This window comes from Scyliorhinus canicula, chromosome 1, assembly GCF_902713615.1.
Source record: "Scyliorhinus canicula chromosome 1, sScyCan1.1, whole genome shotgun sequence".
In the NCBI taxonomy this organism is placed as follows: Eukaryota; Metazoa; Chordata; class Chondrichthyes; order Carcharhiniformes; family Scyliorhinidae; genus Scyliorhinus; species Scyliorhinus canicula.
This window is the reverse complement of record NC_052146.1, coordinates 287,354,677-287,376,025: the sequence shown is the minus strand read 5'-3', so window position 1 is coordinate 287,376,025 and position 21,349 is coordinate 287,354,677. Positions and strand designations below refer to the sequence as shown.

Sequence of the window (21,349 nt, the reverse complement as noted above, 5' to 3'; positions counted from 1 at the left end):
AACAAAGCACATGAATATTTCATCAGCTGAGGCTGTGCACACTTAAAATCAGAAGTCCTTTACGCAGCATGAAGACATTAATTAGCTGCTACTTAGCCATTTTTACAGGAAGGAGTATGCTCAATGGACAACTTAACATTTTAGTTAAGCTTGGAAAGCCTACCAGGCACAAAAACGAGTGTAAACAAACCACAATTTAATGAGAAACAGAGCAGCAGCAGCATCTTTGTCACACCGAAGACCAGATTAGTTAGAATAAAAACTATACAAGCATACGAATTAGGAGCAGGCCACTCGGCCCCTCAAGACTGCTCTGCCATTCTATAAGACCATGGCTGATCAGATTGTAACTCAACTCCACATTCTTGCCTACCCCGGTAACCTTTCACCCCCCTGCTTACCAAAAATCTATCTAGCTCTGCCTTAAAAATATTCAAAGACGGAAGGGAGATCCAAAGGCTCTCAAAATTCCTCCTCATCTGTCTTAAATGGCGACCTCTTATTTTTGTAAACAATGGTGCCGAGTTCTAGATTCTCCCACCAGAGGAAACATCCTTTACACATCCACCCTGTCAAGACCCCGAAGGATTTTGTCTTTCAATCAAATCATCTCTTCCTCCTCTAAACCCCAGCGATCCAAGCCTAGTCTAGCCTGTCCAACGTTTGCTCATAAGACAACCCACCCATTCCAGATACAAGTCTCATAAACCTTCTCTGAACTGTTTCCATTGCATTTACATATTTCCTTCAAGGAGACCAATACTGTATACAGTGCTCCAGTTATCTAGCTACTTAACTGCAGTTATAAAGTCCAGTGCCAGCAGCACCACTGCAGAAAAATCTTAACATGGTACCTTATTTCTGTAAATTTTAATTTCCTACGCTTCAAAATTTCCCCAAATAACTATCTGACTGCTTTGTAGCTCCTCGCTGTCCACTATGCAGAGGTGGAAGTGAAATAGGTCTCAAAGTAACAAGAAATCTACAGGTGAAGGTGGCCATTGGGCTCCATTCAACCGTTCAAAAAGACAAGAAATTCACAACTTTCAGCAATTACTTGTTTCTTCAACAATTCCAGGGTATTCACCCCTACTACGTTTTCCAGAAGTCTGTGCCATACATTAACTTGTTTTGTGGTAAATACTGCCTGGTATGGGCAGCACGGTGGCACAGTGGTTAGCACTGCTGCTCCGCGGTGCCGAGGTCCCAGGTTCGATCCCGGCTCTGGAACACTGTCTGTGTGGAATTTGCACATTCTCCCCATGTCTGCGTGGGTTTCACCCCCACAACCCAAAGATGTGCAGGGTAGGTGGAGTGGCCACGCTAAATTGCCCCTTAGTTGGAAAAAAAACAAGTGGGTACTCAAAAAAAAATTTATTCATTTATTTTTTTTTTTAAAACACTGCCTGGTACAAGTTTCTCTCATTTTCCTTGTCCTGCTTTAATTACATAACAAATTTTCCAGTTTCACTTTTTTCATTGCAAAGTCCAAAAACCGCCTCATGCTTTTTCCAGACTGAAAAGCTCAAGTCTCTGCTATCTTTCCTCACAACTCAGATTTAGAACTGGAATGTCATTTCCATTCTTCTTCCTCTGCACTGCCTCCAATGCTCGAATGTCTCCTTTGCATTTTGGTGACCAGAATAGCTCACAGTAGTCGAATTGCAGCCTGGTCAGGACAATATAGAACATACAGTGCCGTAGGAGGCCATTCGGCCCATCGAGTCTGCATCAACCCACTTAAGCCCTCACTTCCACCATATCCCCGTAACCCAATAACCCCCATCTAACCTCTTTTTGGTCACTAAGGGCAATTTACCATGGCCAATCCACCTAACCAGCATGTCTTTGGACTGTGGGAGGAAACCCACACACACACACGGGGAGAACATGCAGACTCCGCACAGTGACCCAAGCCGGGAATCGAACCTGTGACCCTGGCGCTGTGAAGCCACAGTGCTAGCCACTTGTGCTACCGTGCTGCCCAAATATGTCTTTCTGGATTCATTTTTAAAAATTAAATTCAGAGTACCCAATCCATTTTTTCCAATTGAGGGGTAAATTTAGCATGGCCAATCCACCTACACTGCACATCTTTGGGTTGTGGGGGCGAAACCCACACAAACAGGGGGAGAATGTGCAAACTCCACGTGACCCAGAGCCGGCATCGAACCTGGGGCCTCGAAGCCATGAGGCAGCAATGCATCATTTGGGATTCATAATGGACTTAAAACCTTAACATTGTTTCTCTCTCCACAGATGCTGCAAGACCTGCCGAGTTTTTCCAGCACTTTATGTTTTTATTTTTTGGTCACCTCTGACTGGTACTAAAACTAGAAGGTACAATAAAATACGCAATTCGCTTAGATGGTTGCTGCTCTGTACTAGCTGGACGTGTTAGGCATCTAGTCTACTGAAGCGCCCAAGGCTCTTCTGGCTTCATTCTTAGCTATTTGAACACCATTCGAAGCAAGGAAAGTTTTAAGCTATAAAACAATATATTGATGAGATCTAAATCTCTCCCCAAAGCATATCAATAAGAACATTATCTGGGGGGGAAAAGTGTGTTGGATGCCAAAATCCTTTGAATCATAACTACAGTTTGCACTATTCATAATATTTCAAGGTTATAGAAACTAAAACAGAAGTGCTTGCATTAAAAATGGATTGAAATAATATTTGTTTTGCCACAATTGCAGTTTTTTTTTCCAAAGGTGGTACAAATAAGGCACAGGTATAACAAGGAGATAAGATTTCAATGACTACAGCAGATCAATTCCAAATGCCATTAACATTACACCTCACCTAGATTACAATTTTTCAAAAGCAGTATGAAATTAATGCACGCTTGAACTACAGATGAAATATGGTCAATATTTTCCCTGAGTACACCAAAATGACTAATGCACAGAATTTAATGGAATTGCATAAATATTGAAAAGACACTTCAATACAATCATAAGACACGGTTGCACGGCGGTGCAGTGGTTAGCTCTGCTGCCTCACGGCACTAAGGACCTGGATTCGATCCCGGTTCCAGGTGACTATCCGTGTGAAGTATGCACATCCTCCGTGTCTGCGTGGGTTTCACCCCCACAACCCAAAGATGTGCCTGGTAGATAAATTGGCCACGCTAAATTGCCCCTTAATTGGACAAAAAAGAATTGGGTACTCTAAATTCATTTTTTTAAAAACAGACATAGGAGCAGAATTAGGCCATTCAACCGTTCGAGTCTGCTCTGCCATTCAATCATGGCTGATATGTTTCTCATCCCCATTCTCCTGCCTTCTCCCCATAACCCCTGATCCCCTTATTAATCAAGAACCTATCTATCTCTGTCTTAAAGACACTCCGTGATTTGGCCTCTACAGCCTTCTGCGGCAATGAGTTCCAAAGATTCACCACCCGCTGGCTCAAGAAATTCCTCCTCATCTCTGTTTTAAAGGATTGCCCCACCAGTCTGAGGCTGTGGCCTCGGGTTCTAGTTTTTCCTACAAGTGGAAACATCCTCGCCACATCCACTCTATCCAGGCCTCCCAGTATCGTATAAGTTTCAATAAGATTCCTCCTCATCCTTCTAAACTCCAATGTGCACAGACCCAGAGTCCTCAACCGCTCCTCATATGACAAGCTCTTTATTCGAGGAATCATTCTTGTGAACCTCCTCTGGACCTTTTCCAAGGCCAGAACATCCTTCCTTAGATACGGGGCCCAAAATTTCCCACAATACTCCAAATGGGGTCTGACCAGAGCCTTATACAGCCTCGGAAGTACATCACTGCTCTTGTATTCTAACCATCGCGACATGAATGCTAACGTTGCATTTGCCTTCCTAGCTGCCGACTGAACCTGCATGTTAACCTTAAGAGAATCTTAAACTAGGACTCCCGAGTCCCTTCATGCTTTTGATTTCCTAAGCACTCTTCTCCCATGTGGCAAAGCTTTCAATTGTAAAAGTGTATTCAAAGTAACTAATTTCTATTGTGCTTGCTAAAATGTAGCAGTGTTCAATTTTTCAAACTCATCCATATGTTGACAGAAATGCCCAGCATATGAAATAATTATAAAGCATCAAACAACCGTAATACTCAAAAGATCAAAATGGTAAGGAACCTGGCAGTACAGCATTCTAGTTAACCAAAGGTACATTAGCATCATAGGTGCTCATGTCAGTACTGACTTCAATGGCAGATTTAAAAAGACAATGAGGAAGCACTGCTCCCTCTGGAGGCATCAAAACTTAGCAGGCGCTTCCAACCACATGGCAGCCATTGTCTAGCATGATCACTGATAGCAAATTTAGCAAAATGCAGTCCCTACATCCAAGTCATTTGTATAAATTGTAATTAGTTCATGGCCATCTTCACCTTACCCACATGCTAAATGATGGATACAGATACTGCATACTGCTGACATGTTTCTGGTTGCTCTTTAGCTGTTCTATTCTTTCAAACAATATCACATGGAGCATAAATTATAATGGATTAGAAAATAATTTCAAGCTTTGAACGTCCAGAAACAGAATACATGAGTAAACTAACAAGAAAAAACAGATTGCACAAGGTTTTATAAGAATGCAAAAAGGAATAAAGTAGTAATAGTAAACATCTCAGAGGCTGAGACAATAGAAATTATAATGGGGAACAAGGGAATGGCAGACAATTAAACAAATACTTTGGATCAGACTTCTCAGTGGAAGGCTCAAATAGCATACGAAACATAATGAGGACCATGGGGCTAATTACAGCAAGGTACTAAGTAATTAATATCAGTGGAGAAAAAAAGAACGAGACAAACTAATGGGACTAACAGTCAACAAACCCCTTGGACCCAATGGCCTACATATTGGAGTTCTAATGGGTTAGCTGCAATAATAGCGGATGCACTGGTTGAGATCTTCAAAACATTCCTGGATTCTAGAATGGTTCCAGTGGAATTGGTATTAGTAAATATAACAATGCTACTCAAGAAGAGGAGACATTAACACGGCATTTAAAACAAATATTATAGTGAGGCAAAGTCAGCATGGTTTTTGAAGGGAAATTGTATTTGACAAATATATTGAGGATGTAATCATCAGAGTAGATAAAGAGCAGCCAATGGACGTATTATATTTGTACTTCTGAAATGATTCACATAAAAAGTTATAACAAAATATAAGGGCTCAAGGGGTTAGGGGTATTCGCATGGATAGAGGATCGGTTAGCTGACAGAAAGCTCAGAGTAGGGACAAACGTGGCATTTTCAACTCATCAGGCTGTAACAACAGAGATGTCACAAGGAGTAGTGCTGGGACCTCAATCTTTTACAATCTATACCAATGGCTTAGATGGAGGGACTGAGAGTATTGTATCCAATTTTGATGAAAATAGAAGGCTAAATAGGGGTGTAGGCCGAGAAGGATAGAAAAGGGCTGCAAAGAAATATACACGAGTTATAAGAATGGGCAACAAGGTGGAAGATGAAGAATAATATCCTTTTTAGAAATGGTTGAGAAACTTTCAAATAATGGTATTCAAAGGCATTGGAGTGTTCCCATACAAGAAATAAAGAAAGTTAGTATGTAGATAAAGCATGCAATTAGGAAGGCAAATAGCACATTGGCCTTTACTGAAAGGAGGTTGGTGTACAAGAGGAAGGAAGTTATGCTACAACTGTACAGGTCTTTGGTGAGATCACAGTTGAGTACTGTGCACAGTTTTGGGCTCCATAACAAGAGGCGGTGCAGAGGAGACTTGTCCAAGAGGCGGTGCAGAGAAGTTCATTAGGTTGATTCTAAGGATGAGGATTTTTTTCCTTATGACAAGAGGCGGAGTAGAAGGGCCTCTACACTCTAGAGTTTAGAAAGAATGAGTGGTGATCTCATTGAAACTTAAATGACTAAAAGGTGGCTTTAGCAGATAGCTGCTGACGGTTGTTTCACGAACGAGATAGATAATGTTTTCCGCGTTGGGTAAAATCAGTTTTCAAATTTGAAGAGAGAGTTTTGTTATAATTTGCTTCTTGCTGTTAGACAGTCAATATCTAAGGGATCAAGGAATTTGGGGAATTGGAAGCAAAGTGGAGAGGAGGTCAAATATGTCATTAAGTAGGCTCAAGGGCTGTACGGGCTGACTTCTGCTCAAATTTCTTATGCTCATATGCTTATGCTATAAGGGAACTGGATTCTTCAACTAGCTACTGGCTTTCTAACAGCCAGAAGCAAATCAAAACAAAACTCTCCCTTCAAATTAAAAACCTGATTTTACCCAACGTGGAAAAACGTAGAGAAAAATGGAAGTTCAAATCTAATGCTCATTAGAAAATAGAGCAAAACGGACATGTGCTCTGCAAACTCAAAGCCCAATTCCAGAATTTCTTCTTGCTGCATTAAAAAGGTTATATTACTTTCAAAAAATATATTTTTTAATCTGTTTGTTCACCTTCAGGACAAATGGACCTCAACAAGGCAAGCATCGCTAAAATACCAGTTTCATTATACACATGCTTCTTTAGTACGCTGTGCAACATAGCCATTTACAGTGTCTTATCAATAGGACTGTCTCAGCTAATGTGTTTCAAGACTTTTGTAGCACATACTGCATATTAACAAATGACTTGATTAATTTGTAATTGCACCTAAAATTGGATTTTCTACGATAAGGATTGTGACATTACACACCTGTGGAGTGAATTAGAGCATAAATGAATATATGTGCAGAAAACCAGCTGCCAAACCCAATACTTAAAAGGAAGGTTCGCTATCTCTACAGAGATTGAACAATTTAAAATGTGACGGTTGGGGGAACTATTCTGATCGATGCTTTACAATACCTTTTGGCTCTAAACATGATATAGAACTATATAAGTATTCAAAGGTTCCTGTAAAAAATAAGAAGCTACTTGTATGTTTAAATTGGCTGATGTGCTGTTATTTGCATTAAGTAGACAAGCACAAGGTAGTGGACTGAGAAGGCTGCAGCACAGTATGGCCTGAACTGGAGTGAGTGCAGTCAACCACATTTGGCTTTAAGCTACCTTTTGGGTCATTGAATATAGGTTGTTAGTGGAATCCAACAGAGAACAACTTGCACGTTATGGATGTTTTTGGAACCTTGCGTGACCAAGACAGCCGCAAGTGCAAGTAGTATCTCAAAAGGTGGATTCAATCATGCTCAAAAGGTTACTGAATTTGAGACACATTTGGAGGTCCATTGCCCTGTGCAGTAGCAAAAAGGGGGCTTTAGAGCATGTTACAGGGTGGTCACCACAGTTAACAAGACAGTGAAAGAAAAGTGAATGGTCACTTGCTGAAATGAGAGACAGGCAAATACAATTGACATGGGTGCTTTGCAGCATATTTCTAGAGTCAGGAAGATATAGATTACTGGACACATACAATACAGACAAGAACAGTAACAGGTGAGTATTGCATCACAGCACATGTAGCAATGGATTACCCTGGAAGGAATGAAAAAAGTAACAAACGGCAGTTACAGAGGAGTGGGAAAGGACTATATCATTAGGCTGTGAGGAACAGTCTAAAGTTTCGGTTGATGTTGAAGCCAGGGATGAAGGAAAAATACAGGATGAGGTGTTGTAAGAAAATTTGAGGAATTTGCTTTATAAAGGTAGTCATTCAGGGTGTGGCATTGGAAGTAAAGGCAAAACGGATTAGGTACCAATAGCTCTTCAGATTTTTCAAGCAATGGAAGACATCTGCTATACAAAAGGACAGTCTAAATGGAATGGACTTCACTTAAACCACGCCAATTCCAATGTCCTTGTGGCGGAGAAGATTTTGACTATTATGCAAATAGAGAGAGGCACATCTTAAAACATAAAAGCCAAGGGTTGAGAATATCTTGGGGAGGAACAACTAGTTTGGAGCAGTTAAGAGAAATGTAGGAGAAAGACAGTGAACAACAAAAAAAATCGAAAGGTAAAAGGTCATAAGGATATAAATGATCCACGGTTGCAGTATCTATATGTAAAGTTCAAGAATTTATAACCAGATGTACTAATAGAATGGATTAAGAATGCTAGATTCATTTTCCAGAACTAATTAGATGCTGCAATGGGTAAACTTTAAGGTCATAAAAATGAACTACGGCAATAAATGGAATTGCTCATCAGAATTATCTTGAGATACCATCGGTTGAAGAGTTTGCACTATACAAACGCAAAACCTCCTCTTTGGTGCTGTTTCTTTTCTATAACCTCAAATTAATTTCAAAATTAAATCCTGCAAAGTGCAAATACCTATTTGACCTGAAGCTCAATCAACCTGTATATTTACGAACATGACCATCACTATTTTTAAATACTGGTAGCAATTACATAGATGATTATATAAACTTAGTCAAATACACTAGCGGCCCAGCAGCACAGGCATCACTTTTCTGAAGAGTAAAGTTGGGAGTACAGATAAAAGTTAAGTAAATACATAATCAGCAGTAAAAGGCTGCATACCACTATTTTGTAGATTAGAGGAACTGAAAGGCACTGATTTACTGAATAACATATTTCATTTCAGGAAATTGATAAAAATGAGAACTGCTCACCTCGCTGAATGTTTGTCCAAGTTTAGAAGATTTTCTAAAAATGCATTGCTGCCCATTTATTCAGTCTGGAATCTAAAATGTGGATTAACTGTAACATGTTGTACATTGGTGTGTGCAGTGATTAACAGAACACCCCTCCAACCAAACTTGCTCAGAGAAGATGGAGTTGGTTTTCTCAATAGTCAGAACGGTTGAACATAGGTTTGTAGCAAAAAGTTGAAGGAGGATGCAACATGCATCACATGTATTCCTATGATATATAAACTCACCTAAAATCGCTACTGACCAAGCTGGTCAAGTCCAAAAGGACATAACTACTAGACTGGGTCCACAGCAGGTGGTGAGGGAACCAATGAGGGGGAAAAACATACTTGACCTCATTCTCAGCAAACTGCCTGCTGCAGATGAATCTAGAGTATCAGGTGAAGTGATCAACGCACAGTTCTTGCGGAGACCAAGTCCCTTCTTCACATGCCAGACAGGTATCAATAAAGGGCTGAAGGCACTTGGTACTGCAAATGTAGTGGGTCCTGACAATAATCCAGAGACATGTTCCAGAACTTGCCGCTCCCCTAGCCAAGCTATTCCAGTACAGCTACAACACTGACATCTAACTGGCAATGTGGAAAATGGGTATGTCCTGTACAGAAGCAGGACAAATCCAAACTGGCCAATTAAGAACATAAGAACTAGGAGCAGGAGTAGGCCATCTGGCCCCTCGAGCCTGCTCCGCCATTCAATTAGATCATGGCTGATCTTTTGTGGACTCAGCTCCACTTTCCGGCCCGAACACCATAACCCTTAATCCCTTTATTCTTCAAAAAACTATCTTTACCTTAAAAACATTTAATGAAGGAGTCTCAACTGCTTCACTGGGCAAGGAATTCCATAGATTCACAACTCTTTGGGTGAAGAAGTTCCTCCTAAACTCAGTCCTAAATCTACTTCCCCTTATTTTGAGGCTATGCCCCCTAGTTCTGCTTTCACCCGCCAGTGGAAACAACCTGCCCGCATCTATCCTATCTATTCCCTTCATAATTTTAAATGTTTCCATAAGATCCCCCCTCATCCTTCTAAATTCCAACGAGTACAGTGCAATTGCTGGCCCATCTCTCTAAAGTGACGGAAGGGGTCATCAACAGTGCTACCAAGCTCACTTGCTTAGCAATAACCTGCTCACTGATGCTTAGTTTGGGTTCTAGGATCACTTAGCTCTGGCTTCATAACAGTCTTGGTTTAAACGTGAGCAGAATGCCAAAGGTGAGGTGAGAACAACTTGCTCTTGGCATTAAGGTCGCATCTGACAGAGTATGGCATCAAGGAGTCCTCGCAAACTGGAGTCAATGGGAATCGGGGGGGGAACTCCCCACTGGTTGAAGTCATACCTATCACAAAGGAATATGGTTGTGGTTGTTGGCGGTCAGTCACCTCAGCTCCAGGACAACACTGCAGGAGTTCCTCAGGGAAATGTCCTCGGCCCATCTTCTGCTGCTGCTTCAGCAATGACCTTCTTTTCTTCCATCATAAAGTCAGAAGTGGGGGTGTTCGCTGTTGACTGCACAATACCTGGAACTTGCTGCCGGAGGAGGTGGTGGAAGCAGGGATGATAGTGACGTTTAAGGGGCATCTTAACAAATACATGAATAGGATGGGAATAGAGGGATACGGACCCAGGAAGTGGAGATGATTTTAGTTTGGACAGGTAGCATGGTCGGCACAGGCTTGGAGGGCCTGTTCCTGTGCTGTACTTTTCCTTGTTCTTGGTTTGTAATACCATTCGTGATTTCTCAGAAACTGCAGCACGGTAGCACAAGTGTGGGCAGCACGGTAACACAAGTGGATAGCACTGTGACTTCACAGCGCCAGGGTCCCAGGTTCGATTCCCCGCAGGGACACTGTCTGTGCAGAGTTTGCACGTTCTCCCCGTGTCTGCGTGAGTTTCCTCCGGGTGCTCCGGTTTCCTCCCACAGTCCAAAGACGTGCAGGTTAGGTGGATTGGCCTTGATAAATTGCCCCTAGTGTCCAAAAAAGGTTAGATGGGGTTATTGGGTTAAGGGGATAGGGTGGAAGTGAGGGCTTAAGTGAGTCGGTGCAGACTCGATGGGCGAATGGCCTCCTTCTGCACCGTATGTTCTATGAAGCAGTCCATGTCCAAGTGCAGCAACACCTGTGTAATATCCAGGCTTGGTTTAACAAGTGGCAAGTGACATACGTGCCACAGAGGTGCCATGCAATGACCATCACCACCATCATCCCATGACATTCAGTGGCATTACCATTGCTGAATCCCTCACTGAAGTCCTATACATACTATACCTACAAGAACAGGTCAGAGGTTAAGAAACCTGCAGCGAGTAACCCACCTCCCGACTCCACAAAGCCTGTCCACAATCTACAAGATATAGTCAGCAGAGGTGGAAAGAAAGATTGGATAGGGAGCTCGGGGGCAAAGTTAAAAAAAAAATGTCATTAAAAATATGCTCAAACATATCACCAGTCAGCATAACAGGCGGCACACTGGTGGAATACACTCCACTTGTCTGGATGAGTGCGGCTCCAACAACACTTAAGAAGCTTAATACCATCCAGGACAAAGCAGCCTGCTTGATTGGCATCTCACCCACAAACATTCATTCCCTCTATGCCCGACCTAGAGTAACAGTGTGTACAATCTGCAAGATGCACTGCAGGAACTCACCAAGGCTCTTATACAGTATCTGCCAACCTACCATCACTAACATCAAGGGAAAGGACAGCAGACACATGGGAACCCACCTAGAGGCTTCCCTCCAAGCCACTTACGATTCAGACTTGGAAATACATTGCTGTTCATTCAATGGTGCTATGCCAACATTCTGGAACTCCATCCCTAACAGCACTGTGGGTGTACCTACACCATATGGACTGTAGTGGTTCAAGAAGTCAGCTCCCCATCACTTTCTCAAGGGCAATTAGAGATGGGCAATAAATGCTGGCCAGCGAAACCCACATCCCATGAATGATTTTTAAACATCAGCAGGGTGTTCTTACATCCAGTTTTGCTGTGTGAAGAGATATTCAAAATGATTGGGCAACACAACGGCCTTAAAAACCCTGGGAGTAATTTCCACACCTCCATGAACCTAGACTAACCTAAATTTCTGTTCTCAAGCTAGTTGATTCTCAAGTTCAACATCCCAGTCATAATTTATTTCTAACGTGCCCCAGAGTTTCAAAATTTCAAATGGATGTCAATTTCAGAACTTGAAAACAGAAATTTTCCTTTCATGAAACTTGCAGGATGTAACTGCAGGAGTGTGCTACTACATCACAGTCACAAATATAATTTTTGTTAGACACAATAAAAGCTATGTCCACACAAAAGCTAGTTGGAGCCACAATTGACTTAAGAATATACTGTAACAAGTGCATTTTTATGGTATTACAAAGGGCCAGATGTTGCTGGAATGGGACAGGAGTGTGTCTAATTGATTACACTTGTTCATGCATGTTCAGGTTCAAAAGATTTTCATTCAAAAGTTGCTAGAAGCTTGAGCTTGTGTCAGTGAGAACAGCAGACCTTGGTGAATCACGGGACAGTGCTTTTTCCTCAATCGTTGAGATTAAAGTATTGAAGAATGTACAGGAGGACTGAGAAGGGTGAATTAAAATTGGTGAATTCAAACAGCATATCAAGTACAACCAGAAATTCATGGTATGCATTTCAGGAAAGAATCGACATGCTCTCTTATTCTCCTGGAAAGAAATGGGATGACCTAATAGGTCTGTATCACAACCCTTCATAACTTCAGAGTGGATACAAAGGGAATGTTTTCCACTTATGGGAACTAACATAAACAAGACCTCAATATAAGATTGTCACCAAGAAATCCCATAATTCAGAGGAATGTGTCTTTACCCAAAGGAATGGCGAGAATGTGGAACTCACTACCACGGGAGTGGTTAAAGCAAATATAACAATAATCTTTATATAGTGTCACAAGTAGGCTTGCATTAACACCGCAATGAAGTTGCATATATGGGAAGCTCAAAAGGCAAAGAGAGAGGGAACAGAAGGTTATGATGGTAGGTTTAGATGAGGAAAAATGGAAGGAGGGTAAATAGACGCCATCATGGATTGAATGGGCTGAATGGCCTGCTCCTGTCTGTCTATTGTTTGTAATTCTATGTAAAAAGGGAAATAAAGAGGTGGAAAGAAAGATTGGAGCGGGGGGCTCAGGAGGTTAAGTTTTACAAAAAATGTAATTTAAAATATGCTCAAAATATCATCAGCCAGCATAACAGGCGGCACAGTGGTTACACTGCTGCCTCGCGGCTCTGAGGACCCGGATTTGATCCCGGCTCCGGGTCACTGTCCGTGTGGAGTTTGCACCTTCTCCACATTTTTGCATGGGTCTCACCCCCACAACCCAAAGATGTGCAGTCTAGGTGGATTGCCAACGCTAAATTGCCCCTTAATGGAGAAAAAAAGAATTGGGTACTCTAAATTCATATTTTAATATCAGCAGTCTATCAAGTGCTCCATCCTTAAGTTTAGCAAATATGAAATTAGTATTATATCAGCAATGGAGGATAACCTACAGCCTCCGGCTGCTATCATCAGCCTGCTACAGGGACCCAACTCCAATCACTGCATATAAACACATTCACTTGCACAACTGCAAATTCCATTTGAAACTCAGCAAATAAACCACGAAGTCCCTAGTCTAATTATCTTTGTCGCCCTTCCGATACAAGTTTTGAAAAGAGAAGGCTTAAAGTGCAACAAAACCAAGACATAGGAATATAATCTTGAGTGTTAATAGCCTTTATACAAATTATTAACAGAACACAAAGATGCAGTATATATTGTTGCATAAATCGGTCTGCAGTTTGTTGCACAATGGAATGCATCACCTGTTTTCAAATACTTATTACACAAGCAAGATGCTACACTATCACGCAAATATTTTAACAAGTTTAATTTCAAAAATGAAAATATTTCAAAGATTTAGGCATCCATAGATTTTCACTAAAGAGGCCAATACCAGGACAATTATTAACATGAAGCATGGCATCAGAGACAATTTTTTTCCTGTTCTTGCTGCCAGGAAACAAAGTACTGAGCTATTGACCTAATCATAATATGGCAAATTTCATCTATATCATGAGGCATAAAAAAAATGTTTTAAATCCATGATCCAAAGCTTCATATTGATGTCCAAAACGCTTTCAAGAGTAACCAAACCCACATTTAATACCAAACAGAAAGTGCTGGGAAAACTCGACAGGTCTGGCAGCATCTGTGGCGACTCTTCCTCAGAGCTACAAACATTTAATGCTTAATTTTATTAATGCTACTTACCAGAGTCATTCCTCAAATAGGACGACATGGCAGGAATAAGACAGGATTGGCTAAGCAGCTCCACAAGTACAGAGGGAAGGGCATTATTGTTGTGTCCTCTACTTTCACCAAAGCTGTACATCTCCAGATAAGAATGCTGCCCCCAGGATTGATATAACTGGCAAGGACCTAAAAACAATAGCAGATATAGAGAACAAAAATTCAATTTGAAAGTGAAGAATAGATTTTGCTTCCTAATTTTCTCCCACCTCACTAAAAACGTCAACCAAAGATTGCTAGGATATGTGCAGAGAATATTTTTGTTAGTTTGACGCTATCTAAATTTTTGAATATTGTCATTCAAACTAATGGCATCAAAGTCAATTAACTTATGGGCCAGTCACAAGGAAAACCAATGACATCCAAACTCACTTGTTGATGCTAAATCATTGAATATATTCAAGAGGCAGCCATGTATGGCACTTGGGGAGAATAGGATCAAAGGCTATGGGGAGAAAGCAAGATTAGGCTATTGAGTTGGATGATCAGCCAAAATCTTGATGAATGGCGGAGGCAGGCTTGAAGGGCCAAAAGGCCTCCTTCTGCTAATATTTTCTATGTATCTATGCATTAATATTACAATGGGCCATTAGAAGACAGGATGCAGAGGTTACTACCAAACCGATAGCATGGCCAAGGAGGAGTAAGGAGTTAGGGGACAAATGCCACCAAATAATGGGCTTCACTCTTCTCAATGCTCAGCTGAAGCAAGTTACAACTCATCAAGATTGCATCTCAGACATACACTGACAGAACAGGCAGTGAAGGGGCCACAATAAGTGAAGAAAATATTAACACAGCTGGAAGCTCATCTCATTTGTCTGTAATGATGCCACCAAGGAAATACATGTAGATGAGGGAAGCCTAGATGGTTAGATGCAAGAAATGCAAGAAGGGACCTTGGGATCTCTGGCATTGGCGATGCAAGGGTGGGAAGAGAGGTTATTGTAATGGTGCGGCTGGTTACAACTGGATAGGAAAAACGGAACAAAGGAAGGATACTCCCATGGAAATAGATCAGACTGAAGAGATATTGGAGAAAGTATATAATAGATTATTTCAAACACATTTGAAGCATTGCTGCCTCACAGCTCCAGAGACTGTGGTTCAATTCCGGCCTCAGGTGACCAGTCTGTGTGGAGTTTGCACTTTCTCCCGTGTCTGCGTGAGTTTCCTCTGGGTGCTCAGATTTCCTCCCACAGCCTAAAGATATGCAGGTCAGGTGGATTCGCCATGCTAATTTGCCCCTTAGTATCCAAAAGGTTAGGTGGGGTTACTGGGATAGGGTCGAGCCGTGGGTTTACGTAGGGTGCGATTTCCAATGGCAGGCACATACTTGATGGGTTGAATGGCCTTCTTCTGCACTATAAATTCTATGATTCTATGATTGGGAACATAGGACTAAGAAGAATAAATAATGAACAACAAATACAGTCAAAGAGAGCATTGCACTTTTCATTAGTTAGTTCATTAGTTTTCATTCCTGTACCAGCCTCCCAGAAAAGGCGCCAGAATGTGGCGACTAGGGCATTTCACAGTAACTTCATTTGAAGCCCACTTGTGACAATAAGCGATTATTATTATTATAGGGCTTTTTCTGATTTTGACGTCTGTTCAAGAGCCTTACATTGGGAAGCTAAACTAGAGGTTGGACAGTGTTTTGCAAGGACAAAGGACTAGTTGGCTTTTTATGGAGGGGGAGATTTCAGCAGAATTGAAAGATAGGAGCAATGCCAGAGGACAGGGAAGCACTTGCAACAATTAGGGTAAAAGAGCAATTCCCTAAACCAGGTCACCGTCACGTGACAAACTTGAAAATTAACCCCATGATTTCTGTTGTAGAGAGAATCACAGAATCCCTACAGCGCAGAAGGAAGCCACTTGGCCCATCGAGTCTGCACCTGCCCTTGCTCCATTAAAGCATCCTACCTAGGCCCAGTCCCTCGCCCCTATCCCCGTAACCCCATCTAACCTTTGGGCAATATTAGCATGGCCAATCCACCTAACCTGCAAAACCTTTGGGCAGTGGGAGGAAACCCATGCAGCCACAGGGAGAAAGTGCAAACACCACACAGACAGTCACCCAAAGTCAGAATTGAACCCGGGTCCCTGGTGCTGTGATGCAACAGTGCTAACGACTGTGCCATTCACAAGAAGTGCACAAGCCCCTTGCAGCTAGAGGTGCAGAGGGAGGAGAGGTTTAAGGAGGTGGTGACAGGAGAAAGAAAATGCATCTAGGGTAATCTTTGTCCTCCAGGAGAATCCTTTTATAATGGGCCATTTTTAGCAGAAGAGAATAAGGTCCAGTGGACCTTGATGTGGACAAGGGCAGCACGGTAGCATTGTAGGGCAGAACGGTAGCATTGTGGATAACACAATTGCTTCACAGCTCCAGGGTCCCAGGTTCGATTCCGGCTTGGGTCCCTGTCTGTGCGGAGTCTGCACATCCTCCCCGTGTGTGCGTGGGTTTCCTCCAGGTGCTCCGGTTTCCTCCCACAGTCCAAAGATGTGCAGGTTAGGTGGATTGGCCATGATAAATTGCCCTTAGTGACCAAAATTGCCCATAGTGTTGGGTGGGGTTATTGGGGTATGAGGATAGGGTGGAGGTGTTGACCTTGGGTAGGGTGCTCTTTCCAAGAGCCGGTGCAGACTCGATGGGCTGAATGGCCACCTTCTGCACTGTAAATGCTATGATCTATGATAAGTCAGATCTGGGGATGGCTGGGAAAACCTGTTCATCATCAGATATTTACAACGTTGCACCTTTTATCTTCAAGAAGCCAAATAGAAGGCTATGTAAGGAGGACTAATTAGGATAGGAGATGATACTTGGATAAAAAAGAATTGCATTTATGAAGTTAATTTAGAAAGTTAATTTCAATATTCAACCCTAAGTTTCATTCAACAATGCAAAACAAAGTAAGTCACCACTTACCTGCAGGAGACAGGTCACGTGCTCCTCCTCCAGCCTCTGCTTAGTTAGGGCTTGTTCCACATCCCAACCTGATGCCGTAGAACCCGTTCCAAAGCCTGTACCCTTGGCCCAATATAACTGTTGGTCTTCAGTGGAAGAGTTTGTGTGCGCACTGGGAACTTGTGGCTGTTTTAAAAAGAAAAAACGTAAAACAAAGTACATGCCAGTCACTAACTAAAATTACAATTTAGACTCCAAACCTTGTATGCGTAAAATAGGCATACTTTTGCATGCCAGCTGAAGATGTGGTCAGGGGAGTATAAATGCTGACAGACACACCTCTCTGATCCTGTTCCTGACACTTCCTCTTACCCCACCTCCCTGATTCAATAGGAATTCTTTCTTGGAAGTTCGGATGCAAACATCAGTTGGATCCAAATTTGTTTGCATACCAATGTGATAGTTAGCAACTGCCAAAATGCCCATTTTAAATGTAACCTATCAAAATGCCAATTTATTTTCACTTCCTATGGGGTTAAGTATATCCACAATCAACGTTGATCTGTATATAAATCCTCGTATACACAAATTCGCTAGGTGAAAACCAATACATGCATAACACCAAGGTGTAACCTAAAGGCAGAACACAACGAGTCATCAACCCAACAGTCACTGCATACTTCAAAACAATTTCATTTCGGCGCACACACACACACACACACACACCCCCCCCCCCCCCCCCCCCCACCAACCACCACCACCACCTCCCAAACCTATGGCCTCTTACCATCTAGACGAAAGGCAGCACATGCATGTGAACACCATCAAGTCACACACCATCCTGACTTGGTTATGTATCACTGCACCCAAGTACAAATCTTTGAACTTCCTCCCTAGCAAGCAATTGGGGAGGCAAATGGCATTCTAGCCTTTATTGTAAATGGAGAACAGGAAAAAAAGACTTGCTACAAATGAACAGTGCTTTGGAGAGGCCATATTTGAAATATCATGGACAGTTTAGGTCTCCAGATTTAAGGAAGGATATTGGATTGCACTGAAGACAATACAGTGAAGGTTCACTACAATGTTCCCTGGGTTGATGGAGTGTTCTATAATGAGAGGCCGAATTAACTGGGCCTATATACACTGCAACTTAGAAGAAATGAGAGGTGTTCTCATTGGAACATATATGATTATGAAGGGGCATGATTGATAGGGTAGAGTGTTTCCCCTGCTCAAGGAGTCTAAAGCACAAGGGCACAGTCTCAGGATAAGACACTGATCGTTTCAGATGGAGTTGCTAAAACCTTCAAGGCTACAGACCAGATGTGGAAAGTGGGATTAAAATGAGCATCTAGTTTCTTTTCTTTGGCCGTTCACATGATGGGCTGAATGGCCTCTTTTTGCACTGTAACCTTTCTGTGGCTCTATGAAGAGAAATTACTTCACTCAAGAGAGAATCTTTGGAATTCTCTACTTCAAAGGGATGTGGATGGTCCATTAATGAATACAACGATGGCTGGGATAAACAGATTTTTTGATCGCTCAGGGAATCAAGGGTTCTTTTTTCTTTAAATTTAGAGTACCCGATTTTTTTTTTAAAATCCAATTAAGGGGCAATTTAGTGTGGCCAAACCACCTAACCTGCACGTCTTTGGGTTGTGGGGGTGAAACCCACGCGGACACAGGGAGAATGTGCAAATATGCTGCCCTGGAATCAAGGGTTCTGAGCAGGTTGTTGAATTCCAAGATCAGCCATGATCATATTGACTGGCAGAGCAGCCTCGATGAGCTGCATGGTCTACTTGCTGCTGCTATTTCGTCTGTACTCTAACAGCACTATAGGTGTACCGACACCAGACTGGCTGCAGATGTTGAAGAATGGAATTCATTGCCACCTTCTCAAGGGCAATAAATGCTGATCTTGTCATGATGCCCACATAACATGAAGGAATAGGAAAATGGTGTGGATGCTGTTCAATTCAGATTTAGGCATGAACCCTTGGCACACTTCAATTTGTTTTTAAAATTACAATGTTCAGTTAAGAGCTACCGCTTTGTTTTAGGTCAGTTGAACTGATGTAGTTAAAACCTGCATTTGATATTTAACCCAAAGCTGGACTCACCTCTGTCTGATTAGCACCTGCATTGGGCACTCTTGGGGCATGGTGGCTTAGTGCAGAGAGGCAAGCCAGTATAAGATGAATTGCTCCAATCTCCAAAGCCATCCGCCGAAGGAGAACTCCATCATCAGTAGTCAAGGGTGTGGTACTGAATAAAGTGCACAAAACATGGAATGGAAGAGTAGGAAGAACATTTGCTGATGGGGACTGTAGGATGTGACCTGAAGCGAGAAAATGGGTATGATTTAAACTTACTTATACTGACTCAATGTCCAACAAAAAAATAAATACAAATTATTTTTATATGGTGCTATTTGTCACCAATATTCATACATAAAAGGGTGCAAGAACATTATACCAGAGTTTAATTTAGTCAAAAAGCTATCCAAACACAAATGTTTTCGTAAGACACTTACAAATTCTGATTACAACAGAAATTCTCTAAAAGTACAAATGCTGAATCTGTGAGATTACATTAATGATCGAAGAGTAAGTTAAAGGCTAAAAATTTGCATCCCATTCAGTGTGAGCAACAATGAATGAACCTCAAGCCATACGTACTGCCTTCACCATCATCAGTTACGCCGAGCACCAATCTTAGCAAGCACTGAGCATGTTTCCGTTCTTTGAGGAGTACTTCTGCATATCCTGGTAAACGGAGAAAGAGTCCAAAGGCAGCAAGAGAATGTGCTGGGATGGGAGACATTGCAGGGACAGTTGATTTGATTGGTGGTGGTTCTGCAGTTATCGTTTCAGGAGCCTCGTAGACCAATTCACCAGACTGTTCTATGGTAACCCATTCAAACTGTTCATTGTCCTTCGGCTTTTCTTGTGAAGTGGAGGTTACTACAGGAGCACTCACCTAAATGGACAAATAGAAGAGGTCAAATATTTACGTCAAAAACATGCAGCACTTGATGTGTTGAATTGTAGGTTGGCTCATATTGAATCCCCAAATTTCAGGCTGTGTGTCAGCAAGATCCTACAAATTGAGCTCCAGCTTATAATTGCTGGTTTAGCACTCTGGGCTAAATAGCTGGTTTGTAATGCAGAACAATGCCAGCAGCGCGGGTTCAATTCCTGTACCGGCCTCCCCGAACAGGCGCCGGAATGTGGCGACTAAGGGTTTTTCACAGTTACTTAATTGAAGCCTGCTTGTGACAATAAGCGATTATTATTATTATTATTATTATTAATTGTCGATCAACTAGTTGAGTCCATATTAACATTATTCATCTTTAAACTTGCCAACAAATTATATATGTTGTTTTGAAGATTTTTTTTTTCCACTTCTGGCTCTATGAAATTGGCTAAAAGCAACTTAACAGTATTAAAATATTAAAAGTCCTTCATTAAAAAGCAAGCCAGTAGTTATTTTCTCCAATCTTTCAGAACTGTAGTTCTTTAGTTTGTAATGCATTTCAGCAACAATGGATGAGTCATTCTAGGTTCAGAATAAGATTTTGATAGCCCAAGTTGTCCTTGAACAAACATTAAAGATAGAGGATGCTGGTGTTGGTTGTGCAGCACAGATCATTTAGGAACTGAAAACATGGCACAATGTCCTTAAACATGGGCAATATCCAGGCTTGGGCTGACAAGTGGCAAGTTACATTCGCGCCACACTAGTGGCAGGCAATGACAACACCCAACGAGAGGATCTAACCATCGCCTCTGAACATTCAATGGCATTACCATCTTCAATCCCCTACAATCAACATCCTGAGGTTTACCATTGATCAGAAACTGAACTAGACTAGCCGTATTAATACTGTGCCTACTGGAGCAGGTCAAAGGCTAGGAGTCGTACGGCGAGTAACTCACCCCCTGGCTCCCCCAAAGCCTGTCCACTATTTACAAGGCACAAGTAAGGAGTGTACTGGAATACTCTCCACTTGCCTGGATGAGTGCAGCTCCAACAACACTCAAGACGATCGGCACCATCCAGGACAAAGCAGCCCGCTGGATTGCTCCCCTTCCACAAACATTCGAACCCTTCACCACCGAACATGTCAGCCGTATGTTCCACCTACAAGATGCTCTGCAGTAACTCACCACGGTTTCTTAGACAGCACCTCCCAAACTCATGACCACTACCATCTAGAGGACAAGAGCAGCAGATACCTGGGAACCCCATCGCCTGCAGGTTTACCTCCAAGTCACTCACACCCAGACTTGCAAATATATCACCGTTCTTTCACCATTGCTGGGTCAAAATCCTGGAACTTCCCTCCCTTCCTAACAGCACAGTGGGTGTACTTATACCTCAAGGACGGCAGCGGTTCAAGAAGGCAACTCACCACCACCACCTTCTGAAGGGCAACTAGGGCTGGGCAATAAATGCTGGCCTAACCAGCTGCACCCACATCCCGCAAATGATTTTTT

General features: G+C 42.1%; 1 protein-coding gene across 1 annotated transcript in view; it reads right to left on the bottom strand.

Annotated features, from left to right (window-relative positions):
• birc6 (baculoviral IAP repeat containing 6) overlaps positions 1 to 21,349 on the bottom strand; it is a 312,870-nt gene that overhangs the window by 73,065 nt on the left and 218,456 nt on the right. Inside the window, 5 exon segments of the mRNA XM_038814802.1 lie at positions 13,889 to 14,014; positions 14,017 to 14,056; positions 16,863 to 17,027; positions 18,968 to 19,185; positions 19,526 to 19,826. Coding sequence (XP_038670730.1) covers positions 13,889 to 14,014; positions 14,017 to 14,056; positions 16,863 to 17,027; positions 18,968 to 19,185; positions 19,526 to 19,826 — 850 coding nt within the window.